The sequence below is a fragment of the Culex quinquefasciatus genome, chromosome 3, assembly GCF_015732765.1.
Source record: "Culex quinquefasciatus strain JHB chromosome 3, VPISU_Cqui_1.0_pri_paternal, whole genome shotgun sequence".
NCBI lineage: Eukaryota > Metazoa > Arthropoda > Insecta > Diptera > Culicidae > Culex > Culex quinquefasciatus.
The window spans coordinates 86,378,609-86,403,634 of record NC_051863.1 but is presented as its reverse complement, the minus strand read 5'-3'; the positions used below and the strand labels follow the sequence as shown (position 1 = coordinate 86,403,634).

The 25,026-nt window shown below is 34.7% G+C and overlaps 1 protein-coding gene across 2 annotated transcripts in view; it reads right to left on the bottom strand.

The window, feature by feature from the left end:
- LOC119770635 (uncharacterized protein CG43427-like) overlaps window positions 1-25,026 on the bottom strand; it is a 44,642-nt gene that overhangs the window by 6,180 nt on the left and 13,436 nt on the right. For both annotated transcript variants that reach the window (XM_038265894.1, XM_038265895.1), the window contains exons 2-3: window positions 421-641; window positions 166-366 (exon numbers count right to left, since the gene is read on the bottom strand). In XM_038265894.1, coding sequence (XP_038121822.1) covers window positions 166-366; window positions 421-525 — 306 coding nt within the window. In that variant the 5' untranslated portion in view covers window positions 526-641. The remainder of the gene's footprint in view (window positions 1-165; window positions 367-420; window positions 642-25,026) is intronic.

Sequence of the window (25,026 nt, the reverse complement as noted above, 5' to 3'; positions counted from 1 at the left end):
AAAATTATATGGACTAACTAATGATGCAAAATGGCTTCTTTAGGCATACCGAAGGCACCAAAAAAGTTTCAGTCGGATTAAAAAATACAAAAAAATCGAATGACCGAAACCTGAGAGAACTGCTCATCTAGATTTCATTGTTTATTAAAAAATATTGTCACATACGCATTGCCACTCTTCTGGCTCCTCCTTCTTCTCTTCTTGAACCTTTTTAACGTTTTCTGCTTTTTTTATTTGTTCCTGTGCAGTTTTCACTAAACTGCAGGGCTTTAATTGCACAAATTGAAGAGGGTCGTACGCCGGTTTTGGTGGAACCGCCTTCGTTACCCTAGCCTTTTGAATATAATCAGCTGGGTCATGGGACACCTTAAATAAATAAGTTAAGTTAAGTCATGAATAGCACAGCTTAAAACAATTTACCGATTTGCTGCTGGTATTTGGCATATCCTCATAAGTACTTAAGGTATACATAACATCTTTCGTCTTAGATGATGCAGGTAATGTTTCGTCCTTATCCATTGGCATTATGTATAGTGTCTCAGTTTGAGTTGATTGGAATACTTATTTTTAATAGTTTTTCATCATTAGTAGCGCAAGTAAACTTCCAAATTTCTTTTGAGTTAATAAAAAAACAAAGTTTCCTAAAAATTAAAGTAAAAATATAGAATTTCGGACGTCTTACGGGTGGAACGACAAAACGCGAACAGACAGTCAATACATCAATCGATCTAACGAAAACACCACACAGAAAAAAATTGTGTAAATTTGGAAGATTTAATTTTGGAAGGTTGAATATTACCTCTTTTATGATGTAATTTTACCACAATTTAGACTGAAAAAGCGAAATTACACCAGAAAAGTGGTAAAATTTTTCAGAGGTAATATTACCCCTTCCCAGATGTAATATTACCATGATTTTTTTTCTTTGCAACCGCAACTTTAACACTTTTTACAACTCCGTAACCTTAATTCAAACTACTCCACCTGTTAAGTTTCTGGTTTGTGCCCAATTCCGTAGTAACAGTCCAATAGGGCGAATCTTCGTTTGTAAACAAGCAGTCTATCCCCCTCTTACTGGACGTGAACTGTCACTTGAGCATAAGGGATAAACTGCTTGTTTACAAACGCAGATTCGCCCTATAAGGCTTTCTAGTCACAAATTTACCACACATTGAAAGTATGTTTACATGACAGCTAGAGACCCTAAATAGGGAGACTGGTCTAAGCTGGCTAAATCGATCTGGCAACGTATGTTTTGAGCTTGGCAACACTGATAAGTTTTGCTGGGCGTAAAGGCAAATGCTCGTTTGGATACGTCAAACTCGTGTCTGTATGGGTACGTCAAATTCACTTCGACCAGTCTCCCTATTTAGGATCTCTAATGACAGCTGGACGTTTGTTTGCATCAGGTTTCCTATCTCTTTCTAGCAAATGTTTTTTGTCAGACGACTTCTAGCTGGTTTTTTTGACTGGCTGCCCGATATGTCAGACAACATACTTCGCAGGGCTGCGACAGCTACAGCTCGATCATTGTTTGCATCAGGACACTGTGACGAGGAGTTCGTCATTTTTGAGTTAAATTATATTTTTTTCACTGGGCCTAGAAAGCCTTATAGAGCTATCTAAGCCCGATCTCACACACACTAGCGCACCCTTTGTTTTGCTGGCTGGTACAAAATTTAACCTCACTTTTTTTCGTGTACGTACACGCAATACATGCGCACGTAGATAACTCTATTGAACTATTACTACGGAATTTCTCAGCAATCGACCGGTTTTGCATCCGCACCAACTGTTCCGGATTCTTTTTCTTCATGATAATCCAGCTCAGATTCAGATTTTTCATCCAAACGGTCGTTATCGGGATCACCGCCAAGTACACAGTAAAAATAATGTAAATTTGGAAGCTGTAATTTTGGAAGGTTGAATATTACCTCTTTTATGATGTAATTTTACCTCAATTTAGACTGAAAAAGTGACATTACACCAGAAAAGTGGTAAAATTACACATTTCCAGAGGTAAAATCACACCTTTTTTCTGACATAATAGATGTACCCCTTCCCAGATGAAATATTACCATGATTTTTTCTGTGTAGGGTATTTTAACCATTAGTGGACCCCCTAGTAGAGCCGAAGCACATTTTTCACAAATTTTCAATATTTTAAGCACTTTTTCATAACCCTTTGTACATAATAATGGAATCTGGAGTGTTTTGAACAACATTGAGTATTTGTTTCAACAGTAATTTGTTTTTGAGCAGAAAAAACCATTTAAAAAAGTTTTTTTGCCTGTTATGGACCCCTTTTCCTATTGTGGACCCGGGTCCATAATCCGATTGTGGACCCGGGTCCACTATAGGCAAACTGTTATTTTTATACCAAATTTAACCGATATTTGATGTTTTGATGCATGGTGTAGGTCTAATCATAGATATAATGAATAAAAGTTGGATTTTGCTCACTTTTCATCATGAACAAATATGTTTTGTTAACAAATTTGGCTTTAAACAACAAAAAAACCTAACAGACATTTAAACACATTTATTTCCGAAAAAGATCCGAGAAAACATTTCAAAAACCACTGTAATCATACAAATAATTTAAAAAAGTAATTTTGATGCAATTTTTTTCATATTTATTACATAATTGATTGATCGAAACTAAACAATAGTTTTGTTTACAGTTGCTGATAAAACCAGGCATGTTTATTTAAAAATAATGTTTTGTTATTGATTTATTACTATAAAATATCATTTCAAACTGCAACTATGATGCTTTAGTTAAGTACCATTAACTAAAGTTTTGATTAATTATAAATTCTTTCGGCTTCAGCATATTGGTACTTTTAACATAAAAACAGCTATATTTATACTCATAATTGAAAAAATATGCGTTTAAGTTGATTACAACAAGCATTCATTGTATGTTTAAGAGAAACTTTTGCTTAAATACACAGTTTTCTTTATTTTGTAAGTTAAATTAACAGGGGTCCACTTTTGGAAAAGTTTGGAATTTCGTTGTCCTATATTGGACCCCCCCTAATTTTTGCTCGAAAATGAGCAGTTCTTCGCTTTATTTTAGTAAAGTTCCTTAAACTTACATTAATTCGACCTGCTGAAGTTGAATAATCAGTCAAAAAATGATTGGATAGTTAATTCAATCATAAAATATAAATGCAGTTTTGTTGTGAAAATGCTAGTGTCCATGGCTGATTTCAGATGTCGAACTCAAAACACTTATTTTGGCTGAAAGGACACGTCAATGTCAGCCAACATTGTTTTAAATGATGCTGAACATGCCAAATAAAAGATTCGTAGACAAAAACACGCTTGAAATTGTGATTTTATTGAATTTTTCATCAAAAACCCTTCAGAGGGTCCACTATAGGAAAGGGGTCCACTAATGGATAACGTACCGGAAGTTTTGGTGTTTTTTTTTAAATTAAATATGTCTTTATTGAACTTTCTTATAATAATTACATTTCTTTTACATGCTAAGTGGTATGGCTAAATGCTCTTCATCTTTGTTGTTTTTTTTCGTTTTATTATTAACTGTTCACATTAATTTATTTACTTCAAATTGTTTTACATTTTTGCATTGAATCGAATACATTTGGGTAAAAAAGAAAAAAAAATCACATTAACAACTAATCCTAACTTTAAACTTAAAAAATATATATTCATTGAAATATTCAAAATCATGAGAACGAGTAAACTACGAACTGTATTTTAAGATGAATGCTCCAAGCGTTCTTACTTGTTCCGCACGAGTTTTGCAACCACGCAGTGTTGTTGTCATCTCGATGAAAATGCTCAGAAGTTCTTGTGGTGAAAACAGGTCACTACTGCCTTCACCCGTTGATGCTGGTTGGTTTTCCTTCGGTTGCTGACTCAAGCCAGGAGGTGTTGTATTCTCTGCAACTTTTTGCCGCTGATTCAACGGCAATGGCTGCAGATTTGGAACCACTCGAGCAGATCCCGCTCCTGGTGACGCCAAAGCAGGAAAATCCACGTCCGTGTATGCTGGTGGAGTTTTGCGACGATTTGGTTGGTGCCTCGTCGTCGCTTGCTGCCGAATTTTTACAAACTCAGCACGTTTTGGGCAGCTTCGATTCTTGGTAGAATGTCCGCGGCCGCAATTGAAGCATTTCGCTTCGATGATTGTTTCGCAAGCTTGAGTTTTGTGCTTACCTCCGCAGGTTGCACAACGACTCTTGATGAAACAGCTCCTTCCACCATGTCCAAACTGCAAACAGTTCGAACACTGTGTCACGTCACGGTGCACTGGACGATAACGTTCCCAAGTCATGATGATGTTGAAAATTGCCCGAACTCCCTTCAGCTCAGACGGCGTTGTCGATCCTTTCTCGAGATGTCGAGATGAACCAGGTACAGTTGATCACGATACTTGATGTCCTTGTTGTGTCTCGTCATCTTGAAGACTTCGATCACGTTGAACTTAAGAGTTTTGAATCTATGACATTTCCCCGAAACCCACATTCCCGAAAAGACATTTCCCCGAATGCCACATCTCCGAAAAGACACTTTCCCGAAATGTCATTTACCCGAAAATCATTTCCCCGAACAATCCATTACCCCGAATGGCCACATCCCCGAATGGCGACTTCCCCTAAAAACCATTTTCCCGAATGGCCACTTCCCTAATTTTCCACATCCCCGAAAATCATTTTCCCGAATGACCATATCCCCGAACGGCCATTTCGAACGCCACTTCGAATCAGGCGTATGCCTGTTGCCCAGAACCGCGCGCGCGGTTCTGGACAACGGGCATACCCGCCTGACCGGATTCGGGGAAGTGGCGATCAATGAAGTATCATGTCCACAATTGAACGTTCAAAAAATTCCGAGATTTTTACGAGCGTTTTATTCCAGCTCCACTTGAGTTTCTCCCAAATCCCAAATTTTGCGTTACGTAATAAAAGAACGCTCCCTTATTTCTAATGAACAAATCTAAATAGCTGCGTGCCGCTTAATTCATTTGCCTATTTTTCTCATTTCGTCGCATTCGAGCTAACTTGTCGTACACGGAGAAAAAAAAGTTCCCAAAATCGTGAACAAGCGTTCATGAAAATGAGAACCTCGAACAAAGTGTTCGAATCCCAATTTGAACACTTTGTTCGTGGTTCCCATTTTCATGAACGCTTGTTCACGATTTTTGAGAACTCTTTTTTCTCCGTGTACGTCGATTTTGGGCCAAATTGAATTAAGAAAGCTATTTTGTGCAGCTCACATTGCCCAAAACTCGATTTCAATTCTGAGATATTCAATAAAAACCGAAAAATTTTGTCTCGTGCTAACTTGACACACTCTGAAAATTGCTGTAAGTGAGACAACTGGCCAAAGAGGTTTCAGATCAGAATGCGTTTGACACACGTACATGCCCGACTACCGTAAACGATTGTAATTATAACTCGGGACCTCAGCAACCAAATTCAAACAAATTTCAGGACAATGCACAGAATGGTCAACAAAATATAACGTGATTGTTATAGGTTACATAGCGTGCTCTATTTTTCGTTTATTCAAGGTCAAACACTAACACGCATTTTTCTCGGAACGTCAAAAAGCGACAAACGACAAGATAGCACGACAGGGTCGATTTGATACATTGATCATTTCGGTGCTGTGCAATCCTTACCACGTGGATACCGTTTTGGAAAATTGTGCTTTGCTGAAAATTGTCCGATACAAAAAAAATCTTTTTTATTGAACATGGATGATATCAAAACCTCGCTTTCTTGAAGTTTCCGCGTGGTTTATGAATACGGTAATTTGTTTTTTTTTTTCATATTTAAAAACACACGTAGGAGAATTTAATATTAAGGTCATACTTTTGTAAAAATATCCCTAAAAACAATTTAGTTTATATCTAAGTTAATATCATTCGGGAAAATGGAACTTTCGGGAAATAACCATTCGGGTATATGTAAATTCGGGAAAACGACAGTTCGGTAAAATGGCCATTCAGGTAAATGACATTCGGGGATATGGAATTTTCGGGAAAATGATTTTCGGGGATGTGGAAATTTCGGGGAAATGGCACTTTCGGGGAAATGATTTTCGGGAATGTGGAATTTTTAGGGGAAATGATTTTCGGGGATATGGGATTCGGGAAAGTGGGATTCGGGAATATGGGATAAAACCAAGAGTTTTTAGCTCTTCCTTCAGCACACTCACATCCATGTCATACTAGGGTGCCCAGAATATGGGCAAATGTTTCAAAACCTCGCTCCACAAGCCGAAAACTGTTCCCTAGGGTATTCTAAGCCTCTGTGCAAAATTTGAGCGAAATCGGTCAACATTAACCCATTGATACTCGGGCATGAAGTTTGTATGGGAAAAATCGTCAAAATGTATGGAGAAACGGCACAGTTTCGTAATACCCTGTAGGTGGCGTTGCGAGTGTCCAAAGTTTGCCAAACGTGAGATTCTTATGTGAAATTTAATGCCCAACAACTTTGTAGAAGAAAGCAAGACGATCCGAGTTAACCCCAAAAAGTTATTAGCATTTTAGTGAAGTGGTCTCCAACCGACATGGCCAAAGGGCCTAATCCGGTATTGCCACTAAGGAAAGCAAGCATAAAATTGTAATTTTGGGATATTTTTTGTCAAACAAAGAAAACAAAATCAACAAAGTATGAATTAGACTAAATCGATCCAGCTGAATCCGAATTTAAAGGTTGATAGGCGAAATTTTCAAAGAGACGCAAGACATTCAAGATGGCGGCCAAGATGGCGGCTGTATAGAAAACCCTAAACACAAAGGGTATTATGTGACCTGCAATCGACTACTCAAATTTAACTAATCTTGGGGCTCTAAACACGATTAAGACCACTAAAGACTTCCAAACAGACAAGGTTATTCAAACTAAGATGGTGGCCAAGATGGCGGCTGTATAGAAAATCCTATAGATAATGAAATACTAAAATACTAAAATACTAAAATACTAAAATACTAAAATACTAAAATACTAAAAAACTAAAATACTAAAATACTAAAATACTAAAATACTAAAATACTAAAATACTAAAATACTAAAATACTCAAATACTAAAATGCTAAAATACTAAAATACAAAAATACTAAAATACTAAAATACTAAACTACTAAACTACTAAAATACTAAAATACTAAAATACTAAAATACTAAAATACTAAAATATTAAAATACTAAAATACTAAAATACTAAAATACTAAAATACTAAAATACTAAAATACTAAAATACTAAAATACTAAAATACTAAAATACTAAAATACTAAAATACTAAAATACTAAAATACTAAAATACTAAAATACTAAAATACTAAAATACTAAAATACTAAAATACTAAAATACTAAAATACTAAAATACTAAAATACTAAAATACTAAAATACTAAAATACTAAAATACTAAAATACTAAAATACTAAAATACTAAAATACTAAAATACTAAAATACTAAAATACTAAAATACTAAAATACTAAAATACTAAAATACTACAATACTAAAATACTAAAATACTAAAATACTAAAATATTAAAATACTAAAATACTTAAATACTAAAATACTAAAATACTAAAATACTAAAATACTAAAATACTAAAATACTAAAATACTAAAATACTAAACTACTAAACTACTAAAATACTAAAATACTAAAATACTAAAATACTAAAATACTAAAATATTAAAATACTAAAATACTTAAATACTAAAATACTAAAATACTAAAATACTAAAATACTAAAATACTCAAATACTAAAATGCTAAAATACTAAAATACAAAAATACTAAAATACTAAAATACTAAACTACTAAACTACTAAAATACTAAAATACTAAAATACTAAAATACTAAAATACTAAAATACTAAAATATTAAAATACTAAAATACTAAAATACTAAAATACTAAAATACTAAAATACTAAAATACTAAAATACTAAAATACTAAAATACTAAAATACTAAAATACTAAAATACTAAAATACTAAAATACTAAAATACTAAAAAACTAAAATACTAAAATACTAAAATACTAAAATACTAAAATACTAAAATACTAAAATACTAAAATACTAAAATACTCAAATACTCAAATACTAAAATACTAAAATACTAAAATACTAAAATACTAAAATACTAAAATATTAAAATACTAAAATACTAAAATACTAAAATACTAAAATACTAAAATACTAAAATACTAAAATACTAAAATACTAAAATACTAAAATACTAAAATACTAAAATACTAAAATACTAAAATACTAAAATACTAAAATACTAAAATACTAAAAATACTAAAATACTAAAATACTAAAATACTAAAATACTAAAATACTAAAATACTAAAATACTAAAATACTAAAATACTAAAATACTAAAATACTAAAATACTAAAATACTAAAATACTAAAATACTAAAATACTACAATACTAAAATACTAAAATACTAAAATACTAAAATATTAAAATACTAAAATACTAAATACTAAAATACTAAAATACTAAAATACTAAAATACTAAAATACTAAAATACTAAAATACTAAAATACTAAAATACTAAAATACTAAAATACTAAAATACTAAAATACTAAAATACTAAAATACTAAAATACTAAAATATTAAAATACTAAAATACTAAAATACTAAAATACTAAAATACTAAAATACTAAAATACTAAAATACTAAAATACTAAAATACTAAAATACTAAAATACTAAAATACTAAAATACTAAATACTAAAATACTAAAATACTAAAATACTAAAATACTAAAATACTAAAATACTAAAATACTAAAATACTAAAATACTAAAATACTAAAATAATAAAATACTAAAATACTAAAATACTAAAATACTAAAATACTAAAATACTAAAATACTAAAATACTAAAATACTAAAATCCTAAAATACTAAAATACTAAAATACTAAAATACTAAAATACTAAAATACTAAAATACTAAAATACTAAAATATTAAAATACAAATCAAAATTCATAATCATAATCATTTAAATTGTAAAAAAATGTTAAGAGGCATAGTCTGGGGCACTAGAAAAAATACTGCATTCTTCTTTTTACTTAAAGTCTAGGAAATGTTAGTAAAAAAACACAGCCAAAGCTGACCCCTAAAAAATACATTTTTTAAAACATTGACGAAGTCACTCACAATAATCAAGTACTTCCAACCCACACAGTATTTAAAATTTAAGGGATCTTCTTTCCAATGCTTTTTAAAGATCAAAAATTTGTTGAACAATGGATTTTTGGCGATTTTTTAAATCTAATCCCGTCTAAAGGCGGGGTTGGGTTGTAGAGGGATAACCTTGTCTGTTTGGAAGTTTGTGGTCTTAATCGTGTTCACCCGAGCATGGGTAAATAACAAGGGAAATGCGTAATAATACCTTTCTCTGGTATCAATACCAAATTTTGGTATTTCTGGACCCTTTAAAATTTGTCTTAAGGATTATGCAAGAGCAAAATGTGGTATCATACCAATTTAAGGTATTGTTTTGATATTGCAAAATTGCAGAATTTGTCAATGATCGAATACCACATTTTGGTATTCTTTTGGTATTACAGTAATTTATCAAATTCCTCGGAAACTATGGGAAAATTTTGACCAATTTTGACAAAATAATTAATTTTGCACTAAAATGATGTGTCAAAACGAATGCTTTCATTGAAGACCGGAAATTTCAAACTTGATTTTAAACATTTTTGATATACCCCCTACAAAAATGACTTGAAATTGTGGAAAATTTTCTAAGTCATGATGGCACATTTTGGTATTAGTTTGGTATTAAAGTGTTTTATCAAATTCCTCTGAAACTATGGGAAAATTTCGACCAATTTTGACAAAATAATTAATTTTGCGCTAAAATGATGTCTCGAAACGAATGCTTTCATTGAAAACCGGAAATTTCAAACTTGATTTTAAACATTTTTGATATAGGGTATTTTAACCATTAGTGGACCCCCTAGTAGAGCCGAAGCACATATTTCACAAATTTTCTATATTTTAAGCACTTTTTCATAACCCTTTGTACAAAATAATGGAATCTGGAGTGTTTTGAACAATTTTGAGTATTTGTTTCATCAGTTTTTTGTTTTTGAGCAGAAAAATAGCCATTTGAAAAAAGTTTTTGCCTGTTATGGACCCCTTTTCCTATAGTGGACCCGGGTCCATAATCCGATTGTGGACCCGGGTCCACTATAGGCAAACTGTTATTTTTATACCAAATTTAACCGATATTTGATGTTTTGATGCATGGTGTAGGTCTAATCATAGATATAATGAATAAAAGTTGAATTTTGCTCACTTTTCATCATGAACAAATATGTTTTGTTAACAAATTTGGCTTTAAACAACAACAAAAACCTAACAGACATTTAAACACATTTATTTCCGAAAAGATCCGAGAAAACGTTTCAAAAACCACTGTAATCATACAAATAGTTTAAAAGTAATTTTGATGCAATTTTTCCATATTAATTACATAAATGATTGACCGAAACTAAAAATAGTTTTGTTTACAGTTGCTGATAAAACCAAGCATTTTTATTTAAAAATAATGTTTTGTTATTGATTTATTATTATAAAATATCATTTCAAACTGCAACTATGATGCTTTAGTTAAGTACCATTAACTAAAGTTTTGATTAATTATAAATTCTTTCGGCTTCAGCATATTGGTACATTTAACATAAATACAGCTATATTTATACTCATAATTGAAAAAAAAAAAATATGCGTTTAAGTTGATTACAACAAGCATTCTTTGTATGTTTAAGAGAAACTTTTGCTTAAATACACAGTTTTCTTTATTTTTGTAAGTTAAATTAACAGGGGTCCACTTTTGGAAAAGTTTAATTTTCGTTGTCCTATATTGGACCCCCCTAATTTTTGCTCGAAAATGAGCAGTTCTTCGTTTTATTTCAGTAAAGTTACTTAAACTTACATTATTTCGACCTGCTGAAGTTGAATAATCAGTCAAAAAATGATTGGATAGTTAATTCAATCATAAAATATAAATGCAGTTTTGTTGTGAAAATGCTAGTGGCCATGGCTGATTTCAGATGTCGAACTCAAAACACTTATTTTGGCTGAAAGGACACGTCAATGTCAGCCAACATTGTTTTAAATGATGCTGAACTTGCCAATTAAAAGATTTGTAGACAAAAACACACTTGAAATTGTGATTTTATTGAATTTTTCATCAAAAACCCTTCAGAGGGTCCACTATAGGAAAGGGGTCCACTAATGGATAACGTACCCTACCCCCTACAAAAATGACTTGAAATTGTGGAAAATTTTCTAAGTCATGATGGCACATTTTGGTATTAGTTTGGTATTAAAGTGTTTTATCAAATTCCTTTGAAACTATGGGAAAATTTCGACCAATTTTGACAAAATAATTAATTTTGCGCTAAACTGATGTCTCAAAGCAAACGCTTTAATTGAAAACAGGAAATTTCAAACATGATTTTTAACATTTTGATATACCCTAAAGAAATGACTTGAAATTGTGGAAAATTTTCTAAGTCATGATGGCACATTTTGGTATTAGTTTGGTATTAAAGTGTTTTATCAAATTCCTCTGAAACTATGGGAAATTTTTAAAAAATTTGACGAGATAATTAATTTTGCGCTAAAATTACTTGAAACCCAAAATGTTAAAGATGATTTAAAAATTTGTGTGGTATACCCACAAATATTTTTCAAAAACGTTGAAATTTTCCTAAGTCGGGATAACCAAATACTTTGAAAAACGAGTCAATCTGAAGATGATTGAATTTTGGTGAATTTCAATTCAGTTTCATTTTAATTACACTTATTTTTCAATCTTGTTATTTTTCAGAAGCTTCAAGAACTTCAAGCACAGGCCGTTCATCAATGAAAAATGCATTCGGTGTGGTGAAGAATATCACTAATAACAACATGGAATCATCAGGTGAGTTGATTTGGCTGTTGCATATGAATAATTTCCGTTTTTTCACTAACTGCAACTGCAGCACTAAAAATGGTATGAAAATACCAAATTTTGGTATTACTTGTTCAAATACCAGCGACCATAATGTGCTCTTAGTTGCCCAGTAATAGATGGTAAAATCAGGGATGCCACATGATTTTTTTAAATGTCTGTGAAAAAGTCTGTGTATGTCTGTGTCTTTGTCTAAAATTCAAATAAATCAATTTACAGTCATAGAAATCTATCAAAAAATGTGTTTTTAAGCATTTGAAGACTAACGAAATAAGATTCGATTGATATTTTAACAAAATAACAATTTAATGAAGTTTTTATAAAGTCTGTGTACCTCAAAAAATGTCTGACACGAGCTCAAATGTCTGTGAAACACAGACAAATCTGTGTATCTGGCATCCCTGGGTAAAATACCATGAAATCATACCAAAATCATGTATGTGAAAGACCACAGAAATACCAAAATATGATTTTCCAAGGGCGCGGGAATACCTAAAAATAAAATCATGGCAATACCAAGTTTTGGTATTCAAGCAAATTTCAAAAATCCAGAAGACCTCAACTTAGTATTGAAATGGTTCTATTTTGTGGTATTATTTTACCTTTGGAATAACGTGGTTTGGTATTGTTGTGCCCTTCCACATACAAGACTTTGATATGATTTCATGGTATTTTACCATCTATTACTGGGCAACCAAGGGCACATTTTGGTCGCTGTTATTTGCCCAAGTAATACCAAAATTTGGTATTCCCGTGTTATTTACCCCTGCTCGGGCAGAGCCCCAAGATTAGTTAAATTTGAGTAGTCGTTTGCCGGTCACATAATACCCTTTGTGTTTAGCATTTTCTATACAGCCGCCATCTTGGCCGCCATCTTGGTTTGAATAACATTGTCTGTTTGGAAGTCTGTAGTGGTCTTAATCGTGTTCAGAGCCCCAAGATTAGTTAAATTTGAGTAGCCGTTTGCCGGTCACATAATACCCTTTGTGTTTAGCATTTTCTATACAGCCGCCATCTTGGTTTGAATAACATTGTCTGTTTGGAAGTCTGTAGTGGTCTTAATCGTGTTCAGAGCCCCAAGATTAGTTAAATTTGAGTAGTCGTTTGCAGGTCACATAATACCCTTTGTGTTTAGCATTTTCTATACAGCCGCCATCTTGGCCACCTTCTTGGTTTGAATAACATTGTCTGTTTGGAAGTCTGTAGTGGTCTTAATCGTGTTTAGAGCCCCAAGATTAGTTAAATTTGAGTAGTCGTTTGCAGGTCGCATAATACCCTTTGTGTTTAGGGTTTTCTATACAGCCGCCATCTTGGCCGCCATCTTGAATGTCTTGCGTATCTTTGAAAATTTCGCCTATCAACCTTTAAATTCGGATTCAGCTGGATCGATTTAGTCTAATTCATACTTTGTTGATTTTGTTTTCTTTGTTTGACAAAAAATATCCCAAAATTACAATTTTATGCTTGCTTTCCTTAGTGCAGCAATTCCCACGAAAACAGCATGGAAAAACAAAAGTGCTCGGATCGGGCTCAAAATTTTCTGGGGTTCCTGGCCGAAATAATTAGACCCGTATTTTTTGTTTGGCCATTAGGGTGACCTACGCCGTGTTAGGGTGGTCTGAAAAATGGCCATTTTCGTCGATTTTCGCAAAAACCACTTTTTTCGAAAAATCATGACTCCTCGCCATTTTAACCGATTTCAATTGTCTTATACGCAAATGAAAAGTGATAAGTCGGCCTTTAAAAAAAAAATAGTAAGAAGTTTCAAAAATCTAGCCTAACTTATGAAAAGGGAGTAGGGGAACTATACCCTTTCTAAGCCTATTTCTATTATCGGCTTATCAGCACTTTGATCATGAATTACAGCTTTCATAGAGTGTTTTTGACTGTTTCAAAGTTATAAATAGCTCAAACAAAAGTGAGCAAGCAACTCTCAATTGTTGTTACATCTGAAAATGTTGATTTCATAGCGGAAAACGGCAAAAAGATGAGAATTGGTCGAACGGCTTAGAGTGATTAAAATGGGCATATTTCCCCTATGAAACTTTAAAATGCCGTTTTGACGGTGTCTGGACCAAAGAGCCTATATCTGGAAATATTTTTATTGGATTCCCCGGACATTTTTACATAATTTACTAAAAAATGGAAGGAGTTCATTAACAGGATTCCGAGATATCATTTTTTGAAAATAAAATCCGTGTTTTTCGACGCGCCGCGCGCCAAAACCGGAGAATGACGAAATTGGCAAAAAAACAACTTTTTTCACTAAAACTGCGATAACATTAAAATTTCAGCGATGACCTATAGATATTTGGGTACCAAAATTTTCGTAATTAAAAGACGCAACTTTTGGTACCCAGACATGTATAGGTCATCGCTAAAATTTTGAAGTTATCGCAGTTTTAGTGAAAAAAGTTGATTTTTTGCCAATTTCGTCATTCTCCGGTTTTTGCGCGCGGCGCGTCAAAAAACACGGATTTTATTTTCAAAAAATCATATCTCGGAATCCTGTAAATGAACTCCTCCCATTTTTCAGTATGTTATGTAAAAATGTCCGGGGAATCCAATAAAAATATTTCCAGACATAGGCTCTTTGGTGCAGACACCGTCAAAACGGCATTTTAAAGTTTCATACGCCCTTTTCATATGTTAGGCTAGATTTTTGAAACTTCTTACCATTTTTCTTTGAAAGACCGACTTATCACCTTTCATTTGCGTATAAGACAATTGAAATCGGTTAAAATGGCGAGGATGATTTTTCGAAAAAGTGGTTTTGCGAAAATCGACGAAAATGGCCATATTTCAGACCACCCTAACACGGCGTAGGTCACCCTAATGGCCAAACAAAAAATACGGGTCTAATTATTTCGGCCAGAAACCCTCAGAAAATTTTGAGCCCGATCCGAGCACTTTGTTTTTCCATGCTGTTTTCGTGGAGAATTGCTGAGTGGCAATACCGGATTAGGCCCTTTGGCCATGTCGGTTGGAGACCACTTCACTAAAATGCTAATAACTTTTTGGGGTTAACTCGGATCGTCTTGCATTCTTCTACAAAGTTGTTGGGCATTAAATTTCACATAAGAATCTCACGTTTGGCAAACTTTGAACACTCGCAACACCACCTACAGGGAGTATTACGAAACTGTGCCGTTTCTCCATACATTTTGACGATTTTTCCCATACAAACTTCATGCCCGAGTATCAATGGGTTAATGTTGACCGATTTCGCTCAAATTTTGCACAGAGGCTTAGAATACCCTAGGGAACAGTTTTCGGCTTGTGGAGCTGGGGGTCATTTTTTCTGGGCACCCTAATGTCATACAGACCACGGAGGACCTGTTTCATGGGGCGTTTACCTGGATCGTCATGGCTGTAGTATTCTATCTTTGTGTTGTTCATGAAATCCCGAACGTAGTTGTAATCCTTCTGATAGGTAGCAGAATTTTGAGCCCATCAGCACACAAGCGAATGGAAGCTCGTAAAACACCAGATTTGATAAACCCGGTCAGCCACTTTCGCACCGAATCCGATGACGATGTTTTCACAAAAATGGGTGAACCCGTCGTTCAAATTCTTCCTTCTCGCTCACGTCCACAGGGAGGGTAGCGAACTGGTTTCCAGACGAATTTTGAGCCTCTTGCTCGAACTGCCTGGCTTTGCAGGTAGCGCTTCGGCATTCTTTAGCTTCTTCAAATCTGCCGATCCTGCTGGTGAGAACCGTCTCTTTCTCTTGCCGTGAGACATTTTTGTACTTTTTAAGCACTTTTCAGGAGCCAATGTCCAGGAGTACCTCACTGATTAGTGGTACACAAAGGAATGAAGTTCTGGTGTTTTTTGGTCTGTACTTCAAACCTTTCACCGACTTCGTATCCGATATCGCTGTGGATAACCCAAGTTCCACACAGGGTTTGTTTACCAGCGCAAAATATGCTTATGGTGTTTCACTCATTAAAATTCTATCCTCACTATCTCTCGTTCAGCACCCATTTTTCTGCATTGCCAGATACCAAAAAATCAAACCATCCACTTTTACGATTCCCAGAACTTGAGTGGTCTCTATTGCAAGTTTCTGTTCGAACCTAGGAGTCCAAAGGCTTGAATGGGAAGAGCACCCAAACCTCTTTTTACTCCAAAGAACCTTCCACCACAGGGTTCAAACTAACGACCTTTGGATTGCGAGTCCAACCGCTACCAGCGATTCCATCGGTGCAGGCTGTGTTTAATGTGTTAAATGTCCTTATACGGTGAAGCTGACTCCTGCACCTGGAATGACTTAGTGGCCTAACATTAACTGAGGCCAGGACCGAAGTTTTCCTTCCCCATCCGATATATGGTTAGATATAAATATACAGCAATTCCCCACGAAAACAGCATGGAAAAAAACAAAAGTGCTCGGGTCGGGCTCAAAATTTTTCTGGGGGTTCCCTTGCCGAAATAATTAGACCCGTATTTTTTTGTTTGGCCATTAGGGTGACCTACGGCGTGTTAGGGTGGTCTGAAAAATGGCCATTTTCGTCGATTTTCGCAAAAACCAACTTTTTCGAAAAATCATAACTCCTCGCCATTTCAACCAATTTCAATTGTCTTATACGCAAATGAAAGATTATAAGTTGGCCTTTCAAAGAAAAATAGTAAGAAGTTTCAAAAATCTAGCCTAACATATGAAAAGGTCGAATGAAACTTTAAAATGCCGTTTTGACGGTGTCTGGACCAAAGAGCCTATGTCTGGAAATATTTTTATCGGATTCTCCGGACATTTTTACATAATATACTAAAAAATGGAAGGAGTTCATTAACAGAATTCCGAGATATGATTATTTGAAAACAATCCGTGTTTTTCGACGCGCCGCGCGCAAAAACCGGAGAATGACGAAATTGGCAAAAAATCAACTTTTTTCACTAAAACTGCGATAACTTTAAAATTTCAGCGATGACCTATAGGGGTAATTCTCTACCAACTCACACGAAATCGGGAAAAGTTGCCCCGACCCCTCTTCGATTTGCGTGAAACTTTGTCCTAAGGGGTAACTTTTGTCCCTGATCACGAATTCGAGGTCCGTTTTTTGATATCTCGTGACGGAGGGCGGTACGACCCTTCCATTTTGAACATGCGAAAAAGAGGTGTTTTTCAATAATTTGCAGCCTGAAACGGTGATGAGATAGAAATTTGGTGTCAAAGGGACTTTTATGTAAAATTAGACGCCCGATTTGATGGCGTACTCAGAATTCCGAAAAACGTATTTTTCATCGAAAAACACTAAAAAGTTTTAAAAATTCTCCCATTTTCCGTTACTCGACTGTAAAAATTTTGGAACATGTCATTTTATGGGAAATTTAATGTACTTTTCGAATCTACATTGTCCCAGAAGGGTCATTTTTCATTTAGAACAAAATTTTTATTTTAAAATCTCGTGTTTTTCTAACTTTGCAGGGTTGTTTTTAGAGTGTAACAATGTTGTACAAAGTTGTAGAGCAGACAATTACAAAAATTTTGATATATAGACATAAGGGTTTGCTTATAAACATCACAAGTTATCGCGATTTTACGAAAAAAAGTTTTGAAAAAGTTACTTTTTGCGTTTCTCTTTGTTTCGTCGTCCGTGTCTGTCGCGGGTGACCATGAACGGCCATGATCGATGACGACCAACTTTTTTAAAACTTTTTTTCGTAAAATCGTGATAACTTGTGATGTTTATAAGCAAACCCCTTATGTATATATATCAAAATTTTTGTAATTGTCTGCTCTACAACTTTGTAGAACATTGTTACACTCTAAAAAATAACCCTGCAAAGTTAGAAAAACACGAAATTTTAAAATGAAAATTTTGTTCTAAATGAAAAATGACCCTTCTGGGACAATGTAGATTCGAAAAGTACATTAAATTTCCCATAAATGACATGTTCCAAAATTTTTACAGTCGAGTAACGGAAAATGGGAGAATTTTAAAACTTTTAGTGTTTTTCGATGAAAAAAATTCTGAGTACGCCATCAAATCGGGCGTCTAATTTTACATAAAAGTCCCTTTGACACCAAATTTCTATCTCATCACCGTTTCAGGCTGCAAATTATTGAAAACACCTCTTTTTCGCATGTTCAAAAATGGAAGGGGTCGTACCGCCCCTCCGTCACGAGATATCAAAAAACGGACCTCGGATTCGTGATCAGGGACAAAAGTTACCCCTTAGGACAAAGTTTCACGCAAATCGAAGAGGGGTCGGGGCAACTGCTGTGTGAGTTGGCGGAGAATTACCCATAGATGTTTGGGTACCAAAATTTTCGTAATTAAAAGACGCAACTTTTGGTACCCAGACATGTATAGGTCATCGCTGAAATTTTTAAGTTATCGCAGTTTTAGTGAAAAAAGTTGATTTTTTGCCAATCCGGTTTCTGCGCGCGGCGCGTCAAAAAAACACGGATTTTATTTTCAAAAAATCATATCTCGGAAACCTGTTTACAGTGTTGCGTTCCTCACGCGCTCACGCGCTCGTGAGCGCTCATTTTTCGCTCATTCGTGAGGAGGAGCGCTGCGCGAGCTAGCTCACGTTTGCTCCGATTTTTTCAGCTCGCGTTTGCCCACGCTCGCGCTCGCGCTCATTTTTCGCTCACGGAGTGCTCACTTTGGAAATATCGCGAATCGTTTTACGTTTTTGAGAAAGTTTTTGATTTTCAATCCTAGTTAGATCTTTTGCTTAAGACGCAGCATGTCAGTGAAATATGACTTAGGAGCATTTTTTTATATTTTAATTGGAATAGCTTATTTTCATCAACAATGTTTTTGAATAATAAATTGGATTCGCAAGGGTCAAACCATATTGGAAACCTACAGTCAGAGTTGAAAATATAAATCAATATTTTCGAATTAATCGGCCTTACCATAATAATAGTTAAGGTAAGCAGAGACAATTGCTGGGGGAAGGGTATGAGCGCGTAAACAAAAAGGACTGAAAACTTAGAAAACAATTAATTAATTCAAGAAGATTTATGCTGCGGAAGTTCGATTCAATGTTGTGTGCTTGGTTGATTTAAAAATAACATTAAACTGTTTTATGTACCTTAACAGTTTGTTGACTACCTTTCCAGCGTACGGGTCAGAATGAGCAAACATTAAAAAGAGACAAGCCGTTTAATAAATCGTTCAGTGCTTGGAAATCTAAAGTTAATCTATCTCTTTCTCATTCTAGAAAATAGGGTAAAATTGTTGACACAGTTCTCTTTTTACAAAAAAGCCTTCAAATTGCTAGTGTTTGAAATAACCAATTTGAATGAAATAATATAAATTGTCATTGTTTTGTTTTACCACATAAAGGGTGGCTCCTCTTCCCCCAAGTAAATTATATTTAATACTTCTCTGAAAATATTCAATTACAGATTCAATAAATGATTTTTGAATATGGACATTCTCTAAAATGTTCCGAATATGAGGGATGATTATAACATTTCTAAAGCTTACTGCTGATTTTTTTTAAAGGTCCAATAAACAAATTTTATTTTATTTTTTTTGCTTTTTTGTGTTTTTAAAACCGCCTTGAATCAAAACGTCGGATTCTAAAAACTTAAAATAAACATAATTTGTCAATTAATTCATGTGTTTGTATATATCAGTGAATCTCTTCACGTCAATGAATTTGTACATTAAGAATGAATTAGCTCTTTGTTAGCTAACTCAAGAGTGAATCATTCTGCCCCTTGCCTAATTCTGAATTTAAAATAGAACGTATATTTCGGTTCGCCGACTAAATCCATTTTATTGCATACTTTTGTTTGTTTGACCACCTTTCTTGTTTGTTTTTGCTGCCTGTGCTGAGATAGTTCTAGAAACTTCGTTTCCAACAGGCAGATGCTTCAACAGGGAAAAATTACTACCTACTTTCGCTCACCAGCTCACGTGAGCGCAAAACGCTCCGGTGAGCGTGAGCGAGCACGAGCTACCTGATAAAAACTCACGCTCCAGCTGGAGCGAGCAAGCCTTCCGTGAGCGCTCGCTCATTCGCAACCCTGCCTGTTTATGAACTCCTCCCATTTTTTAGTATAATATGTAAAAATGTCCGGGGAATCCGATAAAAATATTTCCAGACATAGGCTCTTTGGTCCAGACACCGTCAAAACGGCATTTTAAAGTTTCATTCGACCTGTTCATATGTTAGGCTAGATTTTTGAAACTTCTTACTATTTTTCTTTGAAAGGCCAACTTATCATCTTTCATTTGCGTATAAGACAATTGAAATTGGTTGAAATGGCGAGGAGTTATGATTTTTCGAAAAAGTTGGTTTTTGCGAAAATCGACGAAAATGGCCATTTTTCAGACCACCCTAACACGGCGTAGGTCACCCTAATGGCCAAACAAAAAATACGGGTCTAATTATTTTGGCCGAGGAACCCCCAGAAAAATTTTGAGCCCGATTGGAGAACTTTTTTTCGGTTTAGGCTCTTTTCAAATGGAATTGGCCAAAATAATTAGACCCGTATTTTTTTGTTTGGCCATTAGGGTGACCTACATCTTGCTAGGGTGGTTCAAAAATTGCAATTTTCGTCATTTTTCGCATAAATCACTTTTTCGAAAAATCATATCTCCGCGCCATTTCATCCGATTTTAGCTGTCTTAGACGCAAAAGAAAGGTGATGAGTTTGGCTATTTGAGAAAAATAGTAAGAAGTTCCAAAATCTAGCTCAACTATTGAAAAGTCGTATGAAAACTTAAAATGGCGTTTTGACCGTGTCTGGACCAAAGAGCCTATGTCTGAAAATATTTTTATCGGATTCCTCGGAAAATTTCACATAACATATAAAAAAATTGGCGATGTCGAACCGTACGTTTCCGAGATATGATTTTTTGAAAATAAAAACTGAGATTTCGACGCGCCACGCGCAAAAACAGGAAAATGACGAAATCGGCAAAAAATCAACTTTTTTCACTAAAACTGCGATAACTTAAAAATTTTAGCGATGACCTATACATGTCTGGGTACCAAAAGTTGCGTCTTTCAATTACGAAAGACTTTGGTCCAGACACGGTCAAAACGCCATTTTAAGTTTTCATACGACTTTTTCAATAGTTAAGCTAGATTTTTGGAACTTCTTACTATTTTTCCCAAATAGCCAAACAGCTAAAATCGGATGAAATGGCGCGGAGGCATGATTTTTCGAAAAAAGTGGTTTTTGCGAAAAATGACGAAAATTGCCATTTTTCGAACCACCCTAGCACGATGTAGGTTACCCTAATGGCCAAACAAAAAAATACGGGTCTAATTATTTTGGCCAAGGAACCCCCAGAAAATTTTTGAGCCCGGTCGGAGAACTTTTTTTTCGTTTAGGCTCTTTTCAAATGGAATTGCTGTATATGTACTAGAGTGTAACAAAAATGACTTTTTGGCGGGCATTCAGGGGTTTGTTCCGGTGGGCATACTGAGCCTAAATCCCAAATATGAGCTTGATTGGATGTAACAGGAGCTGGCGCTCCGCCCTTCAATTTTAAATGGGATTTAACCCGTAAAATAGATTTTTTCAAAAATGTCAATTTTTGAGGCATTTTGGCCACCAATGCATTAACCAAAAACATCACTGGCGTGTAGGCCAGATCCTTGCGCATATTTTGGAATATGAGCAATTCTCGCTGAAACCGTCCCACTAGATGCACATGTTTTCAAATCGTTACGGAAATGTTCTCATTCGAGTCAGCGCGCCAAAAAAACCATAAAACAACCTTCGAACCAATGAAAATGTCAGCCGTTAGCCACCTGTAAATAAAAACTTGTTTTGAACAATGACTTTTTTTTGGAAAAATGCCCTAATTTGGAGAAATGATATCTCCCAAGATACATTACCAAACATCAAAAAGTTATACATCGTTGGAAAGGTAATCGCGAGGGCTTTCTATCGGAAAACGGAATCGACGTAACACCTTATAATGTGGCCCTCTTAAACCTTGTGGTTTCGTCAACGGATCCACAGGCGTGTATCGTTCTTTTTGCGACAAGACTCCGCCTCCCGGGTCTCCTAAGTGTGAAGGTATGGCACGGGGAGAGGGCACCGAATACCTATATTAACACTTAGAATTTTTTGCGTCTGCCTCGGGATTCGAACCGGCGACCTCTGGATTGTGAGTCGAGTGCGCGGTCCGATTGATCCACACAGGCAGACAACGTTTAACACATTTTGATAAACGTTTCAAAACATATGTTTTCAAGGGTAATTTTCAGGTTTTCTGAGAAACTTACTCTTAATTTTGAATTTTGACCGTGTTCGTAACCACTTATCATTACGCAACCATTTTCATTCGAAAGATTGGACGATTCTACATAAAATCAACATGACAAAAGTAATGTAATGAAATAGTTTTCGTATAGTTATTAGCGGATGAAAGAAATTGGTCAAATTTCAGTTCAAAATAATCAAAGCTCAGACTTCAGAAATGAGCCTTATTTACAAGCAAAACAAAGCAGAATTGTATTTGAGCCGAATGTACAGTCATCTGAGGCTAATCTATACATATAGGATGAATAGGGACAGCTATTTCAACTATGCATTCACTCATCAGAGCATATTTTTAATTTGTTTATGTAAAAACATACATAAACAAACAAGTTTCTGAATTATAAGCTTTTAAGTACTCTGAAAACTAATGTCCTTACTTAGACTGTAGTCTCGATTCGCCACATTTCACTGAAGTAATATTTTATGTACAGAATTTGTTTTGGGAAGGTCTGCTTTATTTGTATAACCTCAATCGTGCACAAAAAAGTGCAAAGTTGAAATCAATATTTTTTGATAAAGTTAAAATTTTGTGGGGCTGTTAATACCATCAAAACAAGCAAAAATGGTTGCGAAAATGATGAAAATGGTTGCGTAATGATAAGTGGTTGCGAACACGGTCAAAATTCAAAATTAAGAGTAAGTTTCTCAGAAAACCTGAAAAGTACCCTTGAAAACATATGTTTTGAAACGTTTATCAAAGTGTGATAGAAAGCCCGATTACCTTTCCAACGATATATAACTTTTTGATGTTTGGTAATGTATCTTGGGAGATATCATTTCTCCAAATTAGGGCATTTTTTCGAAAAAATCCATTGTTCAAAACAAGTCTTTATTTACAGGTGGCTAACGGCTGACATTTTCATTGGTTCGAAGGTTGTTTTTATGGTTTTTTGGCGCGCTGAATCGAATGAGAACATTGCCGTAACGATTTGAGAACATGTGCATCTAGTGGGACGGTTTCAGCGAGAATTGCTCATAACATAACTCATAACATTGATGTTTGGAGCATCCTGGAGCTCGGTACAGACCTTCAAAGATTGGCATTTTTTTCGAAAAATCTGTCCCGGCAAAAAAGATATGCGTCGCAGCTCGCGACGCCCGAGACGCCATTTGATTTTGCTGGGACCGATCTTTCGAAAAAATGTCAAACTTTGAAGGTCTGTACCGAGCCTCAAGATGCTTCAAACTTCAATTATATATATACCAAAATATGCGCAAGGATCTGGCCTACACGCCAGTGATGTTTTTGGTAAATGCATTGGTGGCCAAAATGCCTCAAAAATTGACATATTTGAAAAAAAACTATTTTTACGGGTTAAATCCCATTTAAAATTGAAGGGCGGAGCGCCAGCTCCTGTTACGTCCAATCAAGCTCATATTTGGGATTTAGGCTCAGTATGCCCACCGGAACAAACCCCTGAATGCCCGCCAAAAAGTCATTTTTGTTACATCCTAATATATACAGCAATTCCCCACGAAAACAGCATGGAAAAAAACAAAAGTGCTCGGATCGGGCTCAAATTTTTTTCTGGGGGTTCCCTGGCCGAAATAATAAGACCCGTGTTCCTATAAAAATATTTCCAGACATAGGCTCTTTTGTCCAGACACCGTCAAAACGGCATTTTAAAGTTTCATTCGACCTTTTCATATGTTAGGCTAGATTTTTGAAACTTCATATTATTTTTCTTTGAAAGGTCAACTTATCACCTTTCATTTGCATATTAGACAATTGAAATCGGTTGAAATGACGAGGAGTTATGATTTTTTGGAAAAAGTGGTTTTTGCGGCGTAGGTCACCCTAATGGCCCAACAAAAAAATACGGGTCTAATTTTTTCGGTCAGGGAACCCCCACAAAAATGTTGAGCCCGATCCGAGAACTTTTGTTTTTTTTTTCCATGCTGTTTTCGTGGGGAATTGCTGTATATTTATATACAGTCGACTCTCTGGCAGTCGATCTTCTCGATATCAATAATTCTCCATCTATCGATGAATTCTTCAGTCCCTTCAATCTGCATACTTCAATTATCTTAATTCCTCGATATTTTCCCTTGCTTGAAGGATCTCTTCCTCGATGGTCCCTTGGATTCTGTTTGCTTTAAAAATCTCTTCCGGTTGTCAATAATTTCACTTTCTCATGGCTTGCATAGACATTTTTCTTGGCGAAACGAAGCTTTGAAGGGTGTTTGACATTAGTTTGTTTTTGTTTGATGGACGTTGCCATAATTCTCTCCCATAGCTGGGTATCAAGAAAAATATATTTTCAATCGAGTCTTCATTTTGCATCGTTCTGTAAACTAATGATTCTCTTCCTCGACGGTCCCTTGGATATTGACAACCAGAGAGTCGACTGTATAACAAAAAACAAAATATAAATAAATTAATAAATAATAATAATAATGTGGACCCCAAAATTTACCGTAAAGCACACTTTGCAGTTATACCCCAGAAATGAATTTTGTAAATATTATTCATATATATTGTTTCTAAAGGAGGGAAAAGCCTTTTCAAAATGAGTATAATTTCCAAGATGAGTATATTTCCATACGTCACATTGTGAGAAAATCTCATGTTTTTTCTTGAAATGTTTTCAACAAATATCGTTTTTGATCGAGCAAAATAAAAATATTCATAACATATGCGTTCTCGTTTGTAATCATAGTAGCCCATGTTTTATGCTAAAAAGCTTTTATACTAAGAATTTTGAAAATTCGTCACTTTTTGTTCACTAAAATGCAAATATCTCGTCTTTGCGTGGACATAAATTTA